Source organism: Thermobia domestica, chromosome 18, assembly GCF_964235325.1.
Source record: "Thermobia domestica chromosome 18, izTheDome1.hap1.1, whole genome shotgun sequence".
Taxonomy (NCBI): domain Eukaryota; kingdom Metazoa; phylum Arthropoda; class Insecta; order Zygentoma; family Lepismatidae; genus Thermobia; species Thermobia domestica.
Window position 1 is genome coordinate 91481242 of NC_137471.1, and position 18966 is coordinate 91500207.

The window sequence follows — 18966 nt, forward strand, 5'->3', positions numbered from 1 at the left end:
ATCCTACTCTATCACTATTAAAAGGAAAAAAAAAAAAACTAATATGTATTTTGATCTATTAATACCAACATAAACCTAAGAGAATTCTAATTAATATTATTTTTAAAATACAAGTACACTTGTATTAAAGCATAGTAAAAATATTTACATACAATGGTACATTTGTTTTCGAAAGGGACTAGAGTAAGGTGATCTGTAGAGTCTTCTGACTAAAATAAAGTGTCCTTCCTTGAAAAAAGTTTGAGGAACGTCGATACAAATAATACAAATGACCTTCTATGTCTCAGTTAAAAACAACAATACACATAAAATGAATTTACACTATTTTGAAAAAGGAACAGAATAAACGTCTATGGATTTAGGAAAGATCATAACATTTGACAGAAAAGGGTGTGTGGTAAATACGTTAATCGTTCGGACTGCTTATATTTAGAGAGCACACACTCTTCAGTTGATATTATCTCGAGAATTCCACAGTAGAAGCCTCCTTCTTGTGTGAAGTGAAGTATGATTTCGCTTAATTAATTGTCGTTATACGCTGGAGTCTAGGGTATAGATACACATCTTCAAAGACAATATATTTTTTTACTACGAAACACCACTTCATATGCGTACAGCCCAGCCCCAATGCTAAAAGTTTGTTGGAAACTTGAAAGATAAAATCAGTTCACCCTACCAGACCCATTCCAATACATTTCCAAAAGGACTTTTTCTATAATGATACAATTCTTATGAAATTCTGATTTTTTATATCGTCTCTTGCCTACATTATTTCATATCTATCTAGAAGAGATAGTGAAAAAGATCCTACAAAATGAAGACAACATTTCAGTAGGAGGTAGAATGATTAGGTGTATACGGTTTGGAGATGATAAGGTGCTTGTTGCAGAATCTGAAGAGCAAATCAAAAAGACGTTAGAGAACTTGAGGAAGAGCTATGAAGAACATGGAATGAAAATAAATGTTAGAAAGACAAAAGCCATGGTGACTGAAACGAAGATGTCGATGTCAAATATAGAAGTAGGAGGGGAGAAAATAGAACAGGTGACTAATTTTCGATAACTGTGTAGTATTATTAGGAATGACATGAAATGTAAATGTGAAATAAAAGGCGAAAGAAGCTTTGAGGAGGAAGAGAAGACTATTTTGTGGGACCTTGAATAAAGAGCTGAGAAAAAGACTCATAAAATCCTTCGTATGGAGTATTGCACTGTATGGGGAAGAAACATGGACATTACGCAAAAATGGTTAAAAACGACTGGAAGCTTTCGAAATGTGGATGTGGAGAAGAATGGAGCGAATTAGCTGGGTCGAGTGGAAAACGAATGAGAGGGTGATTGAAATGGTAGGGACATTGGATAAGAAGGAGCTGTATCTTGAGAGACATGCTAGAAGGTATGGCTGTAGGAAAGAGGGAGGAGGCGAAGGAGATTACAATTAATGGACGATATCAAAACAGAAAAATCGTGCGTGAAAACGAAGAGGTTAGCGGAAGACCATAGAGCATGAAAGCTTCTCAGTTGCAGTAAGTAACCGGCCAATAATAATAATAACAATACAATGATGATGACACAATATTTGAATATATACAAGCATTTTGTTTTTATTGTAGCATGATGCCCAAATATCATTAAAAAAAAAAAAAAACGATTTTGCTTAGTGAACACGGTCGAAAGAAATATTGCTCTATAAAATCTGAGAATGGACTTTGGAGCTAAATAACTTCAATGCTATTGAAATTAAGACAATGTGCTATAATATAGAAAAATTTATACTTGCTTCACCAAAAATACTAAAATCGTCTGCATTACGTGTTTCCGCTTTCATGCATATAGCTTACGGATTTTTATCGTTATTCCAAACAAACACGAAAAATTCCCTGCGCAGCTTCAACATATTGTACAACTGCTGACTACAATAGTTGCAATGCTAATGACGGGAGGATTTCGATACATCCGAGATTTGTAGAATGTGTAGAACATAAAACAGTAAAATGATTAGCAACGCAGATTAGCTGAGCATTACGTGCTCCGTCTACGCTCTCCTCTAACAGTAACTGAGGAGAGAATAAAGAGCCACAGTCATACAGTGGCGTAGGGAAGAGGTGGGCCCAGGGGGGCCGGCCCCCTTCCAAAGGGTTCCGACACTCGGAAGAAACAGCAATTGCCTTTCATGTACTCTATTTGAAAACAAAAACACAAAACAGTTCCTAGACAAGCTGTGTTCGCCAACATCGTCATTGTTCTTTAAAAATGTCAACATTTTGGAGTCTTTTTTTTTTATTATTATTATTATTATTATTATTATTATTATTATTATTATTATTAAACATTCTGGCTCAACACACACACACACACACACACACACACACACACACACATACATACATATATATATATATATAGATAGATAGATAGATAGTGTATTTTAGCCGTTAGATACATAAATGTTGAGCAAGTACACTTATATTACATGACTGCAGTAGCGTAGCCAGAATTTTTTTTGGGGGGGTATTAGTGTTGGGAAGCATGCATATATATATATATATATATATATATATATAGGCTACGCTACTGCAGTCATGTAACATAAGTGTACTTGCTCAACATTTATGTACCTGACGGCTAAAATACACTACTTTAGCAAATGCAGCAGCCATACCAAAGCACGGCCTTTTGTCTGCCTTTGTTCACTCAGTAGGTTGAAGAAGGGGAAACTGGCGACAATAATCCCAACAGCTCCGTCACACCACCGATCGAAAGAACGTACATTGCTCCATACTAGAACAATATGACATCATGACATAGTGAAAACGTCATAACCTGCCATAAAGCCCACTTGATTGAAGTATCAAAGTAATCACACCACGTCGAACAGGTAAGAACACAACAACTACAAGTGTCGCTTTGAGGGATAGGTGCTGATTGCCACGGGTGCTGACTGCCACAGCCAATTATTGGTGCTGACTGCCACGACGGCGTGCTGACTGCCACGAGCCTGGGAGAAACTGTATTTGGAGAGGAATTAATCCCTCATACTAAATTTATAATTATTCATTAATTTAGTAGGGATTAATTTAGTAATCATCACAGCAAATCTATGTGGCATCCTATAAGTTACAAAGTTGCTCACTAAGTGGAACGACATACGCTTGGATGTTTATAAAGGGATTGTCTTTTCTGTTATATGTACAATTTGCATATTTCATTGTTTATATTAATTATTTTGTTGTATTATTTAAAGGATATGAGGGTCTGAAGCCAGCTGACAAGGGAAGTTTGGGAGAAGCACTCGCCTGCAGAGAAATAAGCATGTCATTGGAAGGACCAATTTATGCTGATTACAACAGGTAATAAAACTCCTGTACGTTGAGAACTGTTCGAGATATTCAGCTTAGAAGTTTATATGAGAAAATGAGTGGATGCACGTTTCAATGCGTTAAGTATTCTCTCCCATGGCGAAGCCTGATGGTTTGAACTTGCTATTGCTTGATCACTGGGATCTATTCACAGAAAAATTGTCCATTACAAGTTGCATGACGGATGGCAAAGACCTAATGGTTGAGAAGATACCAAAGAATTGCACACGATTTGTGCAACCATTTGATGTGTTTTGATTCCGATCAATCAAAGATTATGGCAGGAGATTTGTACATAGTATAAAACTTCTTTATCTGGACACTATAATGTACCAACGAAACAATCAAATAAAGTTCGTGTCCATACGAATCACTTTAGATCACCGCTATACATTGGATTGTTTCAGTTTGCGTTCTACAAGGCAGGCTACGAACAAATTATAGGCCTATAACTTTTGAATCACTTGTCGAATTTGCTTTTTGCTTTGGTTCTGCGAACTGTTCCCTTGACGGATGCAACGCAATTGCACATATTAAATGTTCATGGTGCAAGAGAGTATTTTGCCTGCGTCATTTGTTCATAAAACAGAAGAACAACAGTGATCAATTTTCATCTCTAACCTATGATTATTGTGAACAATGTAATGACTAATTGTATCTAACAAACCCGTTAGTTATTCCGAAACACTTTTTTTTTTTTTTTTTGTTACTTCCGATAGCTTTCAATTCGTATGTCAATATTCGTTACTAATTATGTTGTACGCGTATAATACTTAACGCGTATAAATGCGTATATCCTCATTTTCTCATATAAACTTCCAAGTTGAATATCTCGAACCGTTCTCAACCGTACAGGAGTTTTATTAGCTTGTTGTAATCAGCATGAATTGGGGTTTTAAATGGAATGCTTAGTTTCTCTGCAGGCGAGTGCTTTCTTCTGAACTTCCCTTGTGAGGTACAGCCAGCAGTGCTTTTTTGATGGAACTTTCAAGAGCTGCTCGAAACAATTTGCACAGCTGTACACAGTTCATGCTGACATAGGGAGTTCAAGTGAGAATACATAAATCGTACCAATTTTGTACGCACCGCTCCCTGACAAAACTGAAAGTACACTTATGTCCAAAATTATTGTCGCATATCTATAACAGTCTTCTTGTAAGAATATAATTTGATAATTTTGCAGAGTAATTTTAATACTTATATTATGTGTATAATCAGGAAATTTATATTTGTGATAAATTTCATAGGAAAAGAATTATAAATACGAAAATCATAATGAGTATAATAAAATGTAACTAAATGGACAAGAAAATTTTATTTTCGTTTTATTGTTCTTATTTACTGCTCTTTTGACATGAAATTTACCACATACTTGTCTTTGCCGATTATACACATACTAACATTATAAGAAATACCGGGCGAATTCGTTATCAAATTATATTACTAGAACAACATATTTATAATCATGTGACAATAATTTTGGACATGAGTGTACATACAGAGACCTGTTTACCTTTGTTAGGTGTTGGTCTGAACAACACGATCCTAAGGATCATCTAGTTTCTTTCATGCTTCTTGGCGTCCGGTAATGTTACGTCTAGCAACTTTCTCTCAGGCTCGTGGCAGTCAGCACGCCATCGTGGCAGTCAGCACCTTGATATTGACAATCAGCGCCGGTCGTGGCAATCAGCACCATTAATTGGCTGTGGCAGTCAGCACCCCACCGCTTTGAGTATCGTACATACCGATAGAGAAGTGCTTTATCGCCCACTGTCACCAATATATCGTTCCATCACATCGGATGCCCTAGCATCATCTAATATATAAGCTAATGTCATAATAGATATAAACCGGTCCCTCCACATTTTTGAACAGAGAACGTTAACAGAACAAATTATCGTGACAACAATCTGCGTCCATATGCTCCCAGTTTGCATGGAGTATTTAATCAGAAATTCCCGTTTATGATTGATAATTCATGTCCGCAACGTGCACATGCTATGTCATATAGGTTGATTACCCCTTTTATCTAGTCCTCACCGCTAATCTAATGGATAGCAAGCGCCTTCGGTGCACGTAATCCCGAGTTTGATTCCCGGTGGCAGACAGTAGTTTGGGTTCCATCTTTTACTGTAGATTCACGTCTCATATGGCATCGGTATTGAAAAGGGACGCTAATCTTCAACAAACAACAATCAATCTTATCCAGACCATGGTGCCCAGACGTCGTCCTGTTTGTTCGGGGTGGTCACACACTGTAGTGACGATCTTATCTCTATCATATTCCAGTTCATTCAGATGGATCCTAGTGTTTCTAATATTTGTGGATACTCTTTATATAATATCACATATGAAATGTTGATGTTCATTTTCTTGCATGTTGAACCTGTTGCCTATTATTTTATATTGATGTTTTCTTTACTCCAATTACCTTTGAACTGTATATGCTTTCTAGAACAATGTATAACTTATTCAGATAAAACGAAGACAGTGGAAAAGTACCATTGTACAACAGTTGGTTTCAATCACAATCTAAATACATTATAACTGCAAAATACATGACTTTAACTTTATCTTCTAATTACGTCAGAAATATTGTTGATATTTGTTTTTTAATACAGAATATTGGCGGAAAATTACCTTGAATTTCAGACTGATAACGTTGACATTTGAGTGAACACGATCCTTCCAATCATAAACCCGGTATGAAACATACGAATATCCTCTAAGAGTAAGAACTGTGTCCACTGGAACAAAAATAAGTATAATATAAAATTAGTAAATTTATGAACAACACAACACAGAAAATACTGTAGAAACTACATGTACTAATTGAACAAGACAAAAGTAGAGAACAATTGTAGTAAATTATATGTATTATATAAATTGAACAAAACTAAATATTTAATCTCTTGAAAGCACTAGCAATTACATATCACATAGATGTTGGTATATGTATATATAAAAAATACTGCTTTTATATCTTTGTCCCAGTGTCTGATTTACGAAGTATTCACAGAGAGGTGTTCCAAAAATAAACAGAGAATGATAGAATATCGGAAGACAAAGGCCCCTCTACAGATGAAAGACCTCAAATATGGCTTTTCTGTGAACTTTGTATAGGTCGGTATCCACAGGTTAAAAATTATCTTAATCATTATCAAAATCAGTTTATATCTTCCATTAGCTATAAAATCACATCACTAATACGTATTTATTGGCCACAAATTTAAAATATTTATGTCACAAAAAAAAAAAAAAAAAATAAATAAAAATAAAAGAAAATATGTTTTGTTGTTGAGTAAATACTAGATGAATATGTGCTGTTTACACAGCGCATCATTCTAATATGAGTATCTCTTTCCCACTTTGTCACACTATCTATACATGTCCATTTATAGACACAAATGAAGGACGGGAGGACTCATAAAGGGAGTGAACTGCTGTAGGAAAACATAAATGTAGCATTTGAATACACAGATGTTGGAATGAGTCTGTGACAAACTTGAAGTGACAGGTTGATGTCAAATGAAAATATTTTTTCTACGTCTCATTGCGGCTCTACAGGTCTTTCTAGTTGCCAGTATGCAATAGGTTCTGCTATTCAAATTAAAACAAAGCACCTGCAATGTTTATCAACCTGCTACATGTAGCTCTTCTACTGGTTGCCCCATACAACCTTAGCAACGCTCTAGTGACAATATTAATCTTATAGTTTCAAAACGATCCATAAAACGTTCAATACAAAAATAACAGCACGTTTATATATATATATAAAATGAGAAATGACAAATCTACACAAAATTTGGAATCGATCAGCGAAAACGGCACGTTTCTAAAGCTCGTGTTTTCCGAGATCTCATATTGATGAAAGGGATTGACCACAAACATATAAATGCAGCATTTCAATATAAAACTCCATGAAATTAACTTAATTTTTTTAAGTTTAACGTCCCGCGGTTATGCCCTTTAGATTAAAGGAGACGGATAATTAATGAGAGTGAATGATTATGAAATTAATATTTTGTTTCCTCCGTCCAGGAGTTGAACCCGGGACCACGTGCACAAAAGGATATGCGCTAGCCACTAGACCAGCAGGAAGGTCTAGATCCATGCTTTAGAATCTATAAATATAATAGTTAGGAAACGATGACATTTGATATATATCAACATTACGTGAAAATATTACCCGACATATGTAACTAAATGAAAGTATCCTTGTTACAAACTAATATATCGTCATATATATATATATATGTATATATATGTTTGCGTGTGTGTGTGTGTGTGTATGTGTATATACGTTTCTATTGTATTATACATTGTGTCACAATTTTTGTTTTTGTTTATAGGCGCGAAATATCATTGTCTGTGATGCATAGTAGCATCCATTTTCAACTTAAACTGAATTTCTTGTTTAAATTATTCATTGTATTTCTGACTCGATTACGTTAAATGTTTGACATAAAGAAATTTAGGCTAATAAAAGCGTGATATATTCACATTTTAATACAATACTCTGATAAAAATTAGTTCTTATAAATATCAATTTCCGTTATTATTTTTTTTAAATTTTTTACTCTATCTTCTATTTGAGGCGCCTAGTATCAAAATCCGCCAAATCCATTTCGCTTAGTTTTGAGTAATCTCGCAAAACGTGCAATGAAGCTCTATATACACCCGTAAAAAAGTCCCGTATTTGAACTAGTTTTTTAGTATGAAATATTAAGCTTTTAAACAAAATCCTGTTTCCATGGAATTCCTTTAGCTCAAACATATAATAAACGATATATAACTCAATTTCGTTTAAAAAAAAAAAAAAAAGTTTGGCAGCTTTTGATATTAGGCGCCTAATTTGCTGTTTTCGATACAATTCGTTGGGGACCGAGATTCCTTCATCGTCCTTCATCATACATCATCTTATCAATTTTTACATCAAAATTACTATAAATTATAATAATTATTTATAATAAAACTCAGTGACATAAGTGACTGGGACCCAAGGTGTGCATATGAATACATAAAGCCTCGCTTGAAGTTATGAAAGAAAATATAAACCCGTTTCATCCCAGAGTCGCTGAAGGTTTATTACTTAATGTGCTAGTTGTTACCTTCAAGTATTCGGTTCGCTGTACACTACATGCTTAATTAAAAGGTAATTGATTCATTTAACAAATTTATTTCATAACACACGGAGCGAAAAGGTATATAGTGGTAGCGGCGTGGTGTGCCGGAGGTCCCGGGTTTGAGTCCCAGGTCAGTCAGTCACTGTTTCGCTCTTTGTGTGTTATAGATTTCACATCTTCAGAGGATTTGTTGTGTTAAAAAATAGGTTGTTTCCTCTTTCATTGATAAATTTATTATGGACCGCCATGAACGAGATCAAAGCATGAATAAATATGTTATGTAAAAATTACCACTCATTTCCAAATTTGCCTCAACAAAAAACTCTAGCAAACAATGTATTATCATGGGCTTCGGTATTTGATTATGTTGAATATAAATAGTATCTAAAATTACAGGTTCATATATGTACAAACAATCAATTATACTTACTGTATATATCACAGTGTTTTCCTTCATATGGTGATCCGAAACAGTTGCATGTAATTTTATTGTAATGATTAATGCACGTGCTATATTTAAAGCACAGGTTTTCTCTTGTTTTACACCTGAAAATAAAATTGCAATTTTACTGTGCCACCATAGTTATTAAAACCCACAACAATGGAATAAATTTTACTTGAAATAAATGTTTTGATTGTATTTAACAATGCACATAATAAAACACTGAGACAATTACATAACTTTTTTTTTTTTTTTTTTTTAAGTGTCGATGTATCTATCTGATTGTCACTACACTACACTAAATATATATTCCTACTCATTAATTTACATATACCTGTATTTAATTTCATTTGTTTTATCATAATAACACCATTCTAATTGAAATCATATGAAATTTCCAGTTAATTGTCCTAACGGACATTTCGTAAGGGACATGCTCTTTCGGGTTAATTAGATGGATGGAGAATTGAAGTGAACTGTTATAAAATAATTAGTGAAATGAGAATGTGAGAGGAAAGGGAAGACTCTCAAGAAAATCCACAAACAGGATGTTGCCCACAACAAACTCACGTGGCCTGAGATCGACCCATACCAGAGGTGAACGTTCTACCACTGAGATACCGTGACGCCTAACATTATGTTAATTTGTTCCTCCTACTTCATACCTAGCTTCTTCGTCATATTTTGCGTGTATTCAGAAAAGCTCTCAAAATCGATCCAGCAACTCTATTCTCACTTTATCTAATATAACAAACGCCGCCGGTTTATCTTTCTTTTTTTGCATCTTTTCCTTCCTTTTTAATTTCTATACCTGATCATCATAATGCCTAAAATTTACTTTATACAAGTTGCGTCCAAGCTTTCGGTACTCTGTACACTACCAGGGTGTCTACTAAAATTCCAAAATGAAATTTCGTGACTTTTTCGTGACCTTTTCTTTACCAAATCATAAAATTTCCTAACATTTTCAAGAGCAAATTTGGGTGCGAATTAAGCCGAATTTTCATCCATGCGATAAAAACGTATTTTGCTTGCGATTTCGTAGCGTCTAAAGCCGACCATAAACATTTTTGGTGGTGAATTTTGACGTTTTATAGAAAAAAAAAATTTCCAATCTGTACTTACATTTTCACAGTTAAAAAAAAAAATCGTGACCCAAAAGCTAAATTTCGTGACTTTTTCGTGACTTTCATGACCGTTTACTGATTTCGTGACTTTCGTGACCGATAGACACCCTGACTAAAATTAAACCGAGCTTAATTTGAAGTTCTAATTCTTTCCTTGCGCTAATAATGAAAATGAAATGAAATTTCTATGTAACATTCTACGATTATGCCTGTTAGATTAACGGAGATGGATGATTATGAGCTAAGGGAGACGGATGATTAAGGCAAATGAATGATGATGGAAGAGGGTGTAAAAGGAAACGGGAGGATCCCGAGAAAACCCTCCGAACACGTTGCGCTAATAATAAGCAAAAAAGCATATTCATGTTCAGTAGCACCAGGGTTAATTTTCGAATACATAAATTGAAACAATACAATTGCTAGTAGAGCGAATAGAATACATATTATCAATAAAATTAGTGCCAAAATTTCTTAGAAATATGTTCATTTCTTTAGGAATGCAGAAAGATTAGTACTGATTTTATTGAAACAACACAGTTCAAATTGCAATTAAATCATCACAATATATTACTGCACATATATACAAGTATTAATGCTCATATCTAAATAAGCTTATGGTCCTTATCATATTTTGAAATTAAATATTGTGGCTTTAAGTTGCAATTAATTTCTAACAATATTTTTTCTCTGCAAATTGTTTGCACGCTAGCGGCATCTATTCACGTCAAGTAGGCAGTAGCTCAGATAGTGACACCTATTATCTTGATTCGGTATTATTAGGAATTAACGTTACAGACTGGCATGTTTATGTGTTATAAATAGGGATATACATATAAGTAATTTTACACGAATTTTCTTATTTTAAACACTGAGGTATAAAAATAATTAATGCGAAAGTAAGTAAGTTAATGATTCATCGAAGTCTATCACTTAATTAAGTTATAAGTTTGTAGCTACTCAAACCTAAATGAACTACCTATAACTGTCTAACAACCATCAATCCACTGGGCCCTGGGAATCTTAATCGGATACTTGTCTGGTAACATTTAAGCACCCAAACTTATTGCCTTTGATCACAAATCACGAGCTCCGCCTTCACAAGAGTTTATGTTGTTTAATTTAGTCCTCTTCTCAAGGAAAATGCTGAAATCAGCAATAACTTCTTAAAATGTTAATGATAACCTACGCACACTAATTCACAACGTGGCGGCAAAAATAAAAACGATCTAAGACTATTATTTACACATGCATATTTCAATTTATGTATACTGGTACTGCCATGTGTTAAGTTAGTACAGGTAGATGATCGCTAGGGCCCGGAAGTTGAGGAAAAATCCTCTTTTTTACAAGTGCCCGAATACGAGGCTTAACATAATATATGTTCATTTTGGGTCATCGTAGGCCAGAAAATGGTGGATTTTATTTGTTCTTTTTTTTTTTTCCTTTTCGGCTTTTTTTAGTTTATTGGTCTTTTTTAAAGCTTTTAGTAGGTCTTAACATCTTTTTTCCTTCATCTTTCGACAATAAATTTACTGGTCATTAACTCGAATCACCACCACCTCTTAAACATCTTTTCTTTAGTAAAGAAAATTCAAAAGATAAGACATTCTTCAACGACTGGACTGATAAGACCAGATCACAACAATCACAAGTCAGATAAGGAGATGTAACAAAGTCCTCCAGCAAGGGGGACTGAGGGTGGGGAATTTTTCTTATTTTAATTAGTACTTCAGTTTGTGAAAGAAGGACCGATCGTTAACCTACCAGAAGCTTGTATTTCTTGAGCTTTATATTCATTAAATATATAATTCTAATTAAATTCGGTCTTATTTTTACTTCCTTTTTTCCAGTTTTAGGTCCTTTTTTTTTAGATATTTTTAGGTCTTTTTATAGGTTAGGTAATTTTTAGGTCTTCAACTTCCGAGCCCTAGTGATCACCAAATTTTTAAAATGTTATTGCTGATTTTAATGCTTTCTTTGAAAAAGAACTATGTAAATAAAATGCAAAAATCATTGTGAAGCAGAAACTCTTAACATAGTGAATGGAGGTCGAAGACAACAGGGCTGATTGCCGAAATTGCATCAGAAAAACAATCAACATGACTGATTGCCGAAATTGCACCAGAAAAACAATCAACATATCTGATTGCCGAAATTGCACCAGAAAAACAATCATCCGACTAAGATTCTCAGAGCATATACAAGGTTAGTGTTTGCTAATCTTAACAAAATGTGCCAAACTTTACATGTATAAAAGTACCTGTAACTGATCCGCTATTTGCCTTGTGTGAGCAGCTGTTTAACTAGCTATCTCGAGAACCACTTAAGATTTATGAACAAGATCAAATAAGAAATATTACCAAGTGGTTTGCATTTGATTATTGTAGGTTAAATTAATCTAGATTTCGTAAATCAAATATACTTGTAAGCACATAAACTAAATTTAAACCATGGATACGTATGTTTAGAAAAATTTTCTCTTTGTTAAAATTAATTTTTAATTAATCCTTTGTCTGCTAGAAGAAGTTTGATTTGTGTGCTTATAATATAGAAATTTCTAAACTGTTTTGTAGGGATTTGGATATTGAGTTTTCCTTGTGGAAATCACCTTGGATGTCAAATGTTGTTACGTATCTAAGTAATTTAGATCCACAAAGAAATGTTATTATCATTTCTTTTAGAATAATAAAAAAATGTATTATGAAATAAACAAAATAATTATTTAATATGAATGTAAACAAAAGATTGTAATATGTAAGAATACTTTGAAATAAATATCTTTACCTTTTCACCAATAACACAACTACACAAACTTTATATGTGTGTTTAGAAAAAAACTTTTTCTTTATTGAATTCAACTTTTAATTAATTCTTTATTGACGTTTTATTAAATTCGTGACTTCAAATATTGCCCTTCACAAGAAAGAAGGGTCATTTATGTTTCCGTACTTACATTCACGTAATTACTCACATTAAGAGAAAGCAAGTTACTGATCTACCTTCTTCAACGCAGCTCCTAGCACAGGTGGGTCAACTTTAGCCCCCTTTAAAATCATTACTCTTCAATGCTTCCATTATTTTCTCATAATTAGTAATCCAAATACAAAATCTCTAAATTATTTCTATCATTATTCGATATATTCCATATATGCATTACATTTCAACAGCTAACACGAGAGACTTGCTTGTGCACACTGAATCGCTTTAAATAATAGTGAAGTATTATTATCTGTATAATATTAAAGAGTTTGATATTAATATTGATGTTAATCCACACATTTTTTTTATGGTGGGAATTTAAAATCAACATAATATATTCGTAAATTCATTTTAGCGTTTTTAGAAAATTATTTACGCCTAAGGTTAGATCAAATATGAATAGCTCTGACAGTCTTATTAACTGTTTCACTGGAATTTGATTCTTCTACTTTAATTTGAATCCCACAACAGGCACAACAAGTCTGTTAAGCTTATTTCAATATTGTGACTTAAATACAAATGAAATATTGCATTTTGAATGACAGAAATAAATAGATCTTACCCACACTTACTTGTTCAAACACCCTTCTTGGACATTGTAGTGAGCCGTTGCAATCAGTGGTGTAATGGTTACAAGGTTTGCTGGATCCTCTGCAGCCTTTAGCACTACATTCTTAATGCAACCGACAAATGAATCGATTACGTATTTAACGCCGTGAACTTTCTCTTCTGAGCTTAAACCTAAAACATAAATAAATAAATGTATTGCAGTATTGGAATATAGCCCAAAAACATTGGGAAAATAAGATTGGTAGGCCAGATACTGTAAAAGATCTAGGTATTTCCGAAATCTTCGATACTTAGACCGTATCGATATTGATCAATGTTTCAAGTAAAGAAAAGGGTTCACTCCGTTTAAAAATAAGTAAATAACAGTCCCAAAAAGAGTAAACTAAGGCAAGTGAAATATTTGTGTAGATAAATTGCCACAGATTCTTGGAAAGTTTTCAGTTTTCAGTAAAACTAAGTATGACGAAATAGGAAACTGACTCGATAAAATCAGAGTGTTTGAATTTTAAAACAAGAGCCTTCAATTACACAAATAGTTTTCTTTCAATTAAACCTCAAATTATTGCTCAATTAAAACATCAGAATATTATACTGGAAAAATCAAGTGGCTGAGTGCTTGATGTATGTTTCAACTAGTTCGGTAAGAGTAGAACACAATTAATAGTGTGATTAAACATTATTCGATTTCATTTTTATTTTTTATTGGAGACTTTTGACAGTATTACATATTCTGAACACGGAAAGTGCAACTACAGTAAGTTTTGCTGACAGGGATTTTATTATATACATGTCTGAATAACTAACTTCGCAGGATTCTACTTTCAAAGCCAATACCAATTACCTCCATATTTCGAAACACTGAAATGAATATTTCGTAATAATGCACCGTAACAGTTACGTAATATTGAATGTTGCAATGAAAACGTTTAAAGTAAACATATTATGATAATGTAATATGTTCTCGATTACTTAATCGTAACATATGAAACCAGAATTCCTTGGAAGACTCGAAATTTACCATAAAATATATCTTAAAATACATTTGCTAAATGATTTTTGTATGTCATTATATTTTTGATCACGTATCGTATCTCGAATTACCTGAAATGGTAATAGAACAATAAAGATGGACTGTCATTTCTTACGATATTTTAACAATTTCTGGTTAAACCTATAACAAAACAATCTATTAGTGAAAATATTCCCTTTAATTTCTAGTTGGCTACAAAAATGTAGTCTTTACAAGGAGTGTGGCCTTTTATTATCGTACATGTGTAATTTTATCTATTGAAGCAGCGAGAAGAACTGAATGATTTTCTCGTGACAATAAAAATATATGTGATTTTAATGTGGATAAAAGGGACGTAAATAAATTATTAAATAAAGGTATAATGATTTAAATCAGCATATAACAATGTATTCGTAAAATATATAATGATACATTCAGTAATTTAGTGGTTGCTGCAAAGTACATCAACACTCCTCATTTATGTAAATTTTTATCTTGTGTTTACTGATTTTCTGTAGAATTGAATTATTTATGGATTTTATAGATTTTAAGAATAATAACAAAGGAAAATAGCTGTTCTACATTTCAACTAAATAATTTTGCAGTAATTTTTAGTATATTAGAAGAGAATTGTGCATGTTTACAAATCTTGTTTATTTTAACTTATGAAAATTACCTAAGATTATTTTCTGTATTTGTTACGAAATAATAAGAACAAAGGTAATGATGAGAATAAATGAAAGATGAACTAAGAAAGTGAGAGGAAATCGGAGAACAAGAGAAAACCATGCACACGGTGTTTGTCCACCACAAAGCCCACTTGGTGCTGGGATCAAACCAGGGAGCCACGCACCAGAAGTGAGCTCTATATTCCGATGAGGTAATATGATCTTTCTTAAAGATTACATATGACTGACAGACTCTTCAATAGTTAGTATATTTATCTTTAGGCAAAGGTTTTTGATATAATATGTTTTCTTATTTCTGATGTTCCACCTACCTAGGAAACACTTGGTATAATTTCTGTTTCAAATCAAAGCATTATCACTTTCAGTTCACCACTTCAACTACCATTTCACTAACATGCATTATATATTGTGCTCCTTAGCATAAGTTTAATGCATACTTTACGTGTAAGCAGCATAAACCAGAAAGCCTTCCCGCAATTAACTGGAGTGTTGTTGTTGTCTTAATGCTAGTTAGCTGTATCTTACTAACCATGGGCGGCGATTAGGGGGGGGGCAAGAGGGGGCAGTTGCCCCCCCCCACTTTTTTGAAGAGACGCCCTAATTTATATAATTTCATTTGGAAATGTAAACAGGGTGTCCACACAATTTGGAGAAAAGATCTCTGACTTTCCGTGACGAAAGTTCCAGACTTCCCTGACCCCTGAATAATTTAAAAATATAGAAAAAAGAAAGAAACTCCAGCCTCCACACTCCCCATATTTGGCCTTGTTCTCTTCCGCTTCTGTTTCTTTCTTTTTTCAAAATCACTATTATCAAACATAATTTAACAGATAATTTATTAGCTTACCTCCAATTAAAACAACAGAATTATGATCTTCTGAGATTCCATAATAAGGATTTGTAGGAAGACCCTTCAAACTTGTCTCCACAGGTTCTCTTTCATCTAAAGCTGCTACAAGAGTTCCCTTCTCGGCGTCAATTGTCACACGAACTGAGTGCCACTTGTCTCTATTCAAACCTAGAATTTGTACGTAGGATCATGAAATAAGAATAAGTCAACTCGTGAAACAAGAATAACTTCATTAACAATATGACTAAAAATGCAAGAACAAGATAAACTCTCATTTTCTAAATGAGACTTTCAGAAACGAAAATTTCAACAAAACGCAAGTTTCCGATGATATTCGACGAAGAAGTATTTCAATTGTATATACTTATTCTTTTAAAAATGTAAAATATTGTGCGGTGCCATAAAACCAGAATATTCGAAAATGAGTTATGGTTTCTGAATCCAGAAAAGAAATTATTCAGTTGTAGCACCAAAATCTTCAATTGTTACATTCAAAAATCTGTATTAACTAAAGCAGTTATTTAATATCTGAAAATTGTGCTCTATCTAAAAAATTACCAGGAATACTGAACTGTCAAAGAAGCGGTATGTTTATTTTCTATACATTGGCCGATAGAGAAATCAACTTACATGCAATACTAAACTTCTAAAAAAGCGATGCATTTCTGTGCACATTTGGTCCAGGATCCTTTGTTAATTTGTACGAAGTGAACCAAATTAACAATTCCCGATAGTTCGAGAGCCATTTATGAAACGATAAAATTTTAATATTTTTAATCTTCAGGGCAAAAATGTTTTAAATCTACCACGAGCCAGGAAGAAAGACGAAAAAGAAGAAAATATAATTATTAATATTGATTTGATTTGTCTTTTTTATGATATAAATATAGATAGTTGTTTCACTAATCACTCGGACAACGAGTGTTTTGTTCTTTATGGTTTCTACAGTAATAAGTTTGTTATAATTGATTGGAAAAGATACAACGAATGGAGACGTAGCAGTATAGTGACTTACAGAATTTGAAGAAGCCAAAATCTTCGAAAAATACATTAAGTTTAAAAGTAATTTTAATCTGTGTGGTGTCATTTGGACATTTATTGTGTAAAATACGTTTTTAGTAGTTCAATAGTTCTATTTTAGTGAACTTAGGGCAAATATATAACTGACTGTGGAAAATTAAAGTTAGTTCCACTTTAGAGAACTCAGGGCAAATATATAACTGACTGTGCAAACTTAAGGTTGTAATCACTACAACAATCAAGGTGACGAAATTTTGATCAGTATAATCACAGGAGACGAAATGTGTTTCCTTCATTATAATTCAGAGTGGAGTGGTTTTCAGTTTAGCGTCCCTTTCAGCAGCGAGGCTATGTTAGACGTGGACCTACTGATTAACGTGGAATCCGAACCACATGAGAATTATAATCCAGAATCTAGAGTGAAAGTGTGAAGAGGAAATAACCCTGAATCAGTAATAAAAAAGAATTAAGAGTCAAACTTCTGCGAGAAAGCTTATGCTAAGCATATTTTGGGACTGAAAAGGACATATACTGGAAGACTAGCTGCAAAAAGGCGAAAAGTTAACAGTGATTTGTTTGCGAACAAACTAAAGCCAATAATTTGCATCTGATGGGGAGATCTATTGTCGAAAACAATATTTTTTTGCATGATTACTGCTTTTTTTTCTTTTTAACACTACCAGTGAAGTGACCACGTTCTCCTTGCAATAAAATAAAGAAATATGGCGCAATTAAGATCAAACTATTGTAGTATTACCCCAACTATCGTATAACCTTATAACGTGCGAAGGCAAAAGCAGCACATACAATATAGAGAGTTATGGCGAAAGTGTTAATAATATTTGACTTTTCATCGTGCAATTTAATTTGAAGTTAGATTTCGAGGTTCTTTTTCTCCTGACTTTCTTTTTTCAAAAAAATATACTAAAGCAAATAATATTTAACAATACTATTCTACTCTTACCTTCACCCACTATAACAGATGTAGAATCCTGGCCAAAGACATGAACAACTTTCAACTGTCCTTTCTCCACCATGATGTAGAGGGCGTAGGGTTCCATGTCAGCAGGACGATTTTTGACACTGTGGTACAGCAACAATCCATGAGGTAGTCTTGTTCTAAACTGAAGGCTAATTTCTCGACTATATCTGAAAATATATAGCACTATTATTATTATTATTATTATTATTATTATTATTATTATTATTATTATTATTATTATTATTATTATTATTATTATTATTATTTAGGTTTCATGTTAATTATCACATAACATAGTAAAAACTCAAGAAGAACTATATCCAAATAAATGGTGGTTGGGTAATTTATGGTAAGCACATCGGTTCCCATCGCTGTTATTTCTGACTCTCTAGACTGGGGTTCGTTACATTTTAAATTCAAATACCTTCTCAATTCTTTTACAATGCATATCGGAAAAATAAACACACTGCTGAACAAGACTGCACTTCTTTAAACCACACTTGTTCAGCAGTGTGTTTATTTTTCTGATTTTATTTGCAAGACGTATGATTATGATTGGATGCATATCGGGTTGACATCGAATATATATAGCCCTGCACAGAATAGACCTAAGAACCACTTGCACTGAAGACTCACACAATGATTATTAGGATACACTGAAGCTATTTATGAGTACTTTATAGCATTAGAAAGTATAAAATATAATTTAAGGTTACAATATAGGTTGCTTCATTCTTACCTCTTATTTACAACTCTATGAAACTTATATTTAAAATTCGATAAAACTTTTCTTTAAAACTTAAAAAACATGTTT

At 33.2% G+C, this 18966-nt stretch overlaps 1 protein-coding gene across 7 annotated transcripts in view; it reads right to left on the reverse strand.

Moving 5' to 3' along the window:
* axo (axotactin) overlaps positions 1–18966 on the reverse strand; it is a 368436-nt gene that overhangs the window by 151474 nt on the left and 197996 nt on the right. For all 7 annotated transcript variants that reach the window (XM_081747155.1, XM_081747148.1, XM_081747149.1 and 4 more), the window contains 5 exons: positions 18135–18319; positions 16148–16318; positions 13605–13773; positions 8915–9030; positions 5999–6105 (listed from right to left, as the gene is read on the reverse strand). In XM_081747155.1, the coding sequence (XP_081603281.1) occupies positions 5999–6105; positions 8915–9030; positions 13605–13773; positions 16148–16318; positions 18135–18319 (748 nt within the window). The remainder of the gene's footprint in view (positions 1–5998; positions 6106–8914; positions 9031–13604; positions 13774–16147; positions 16319–18134; positions 18320–18966) is intronic.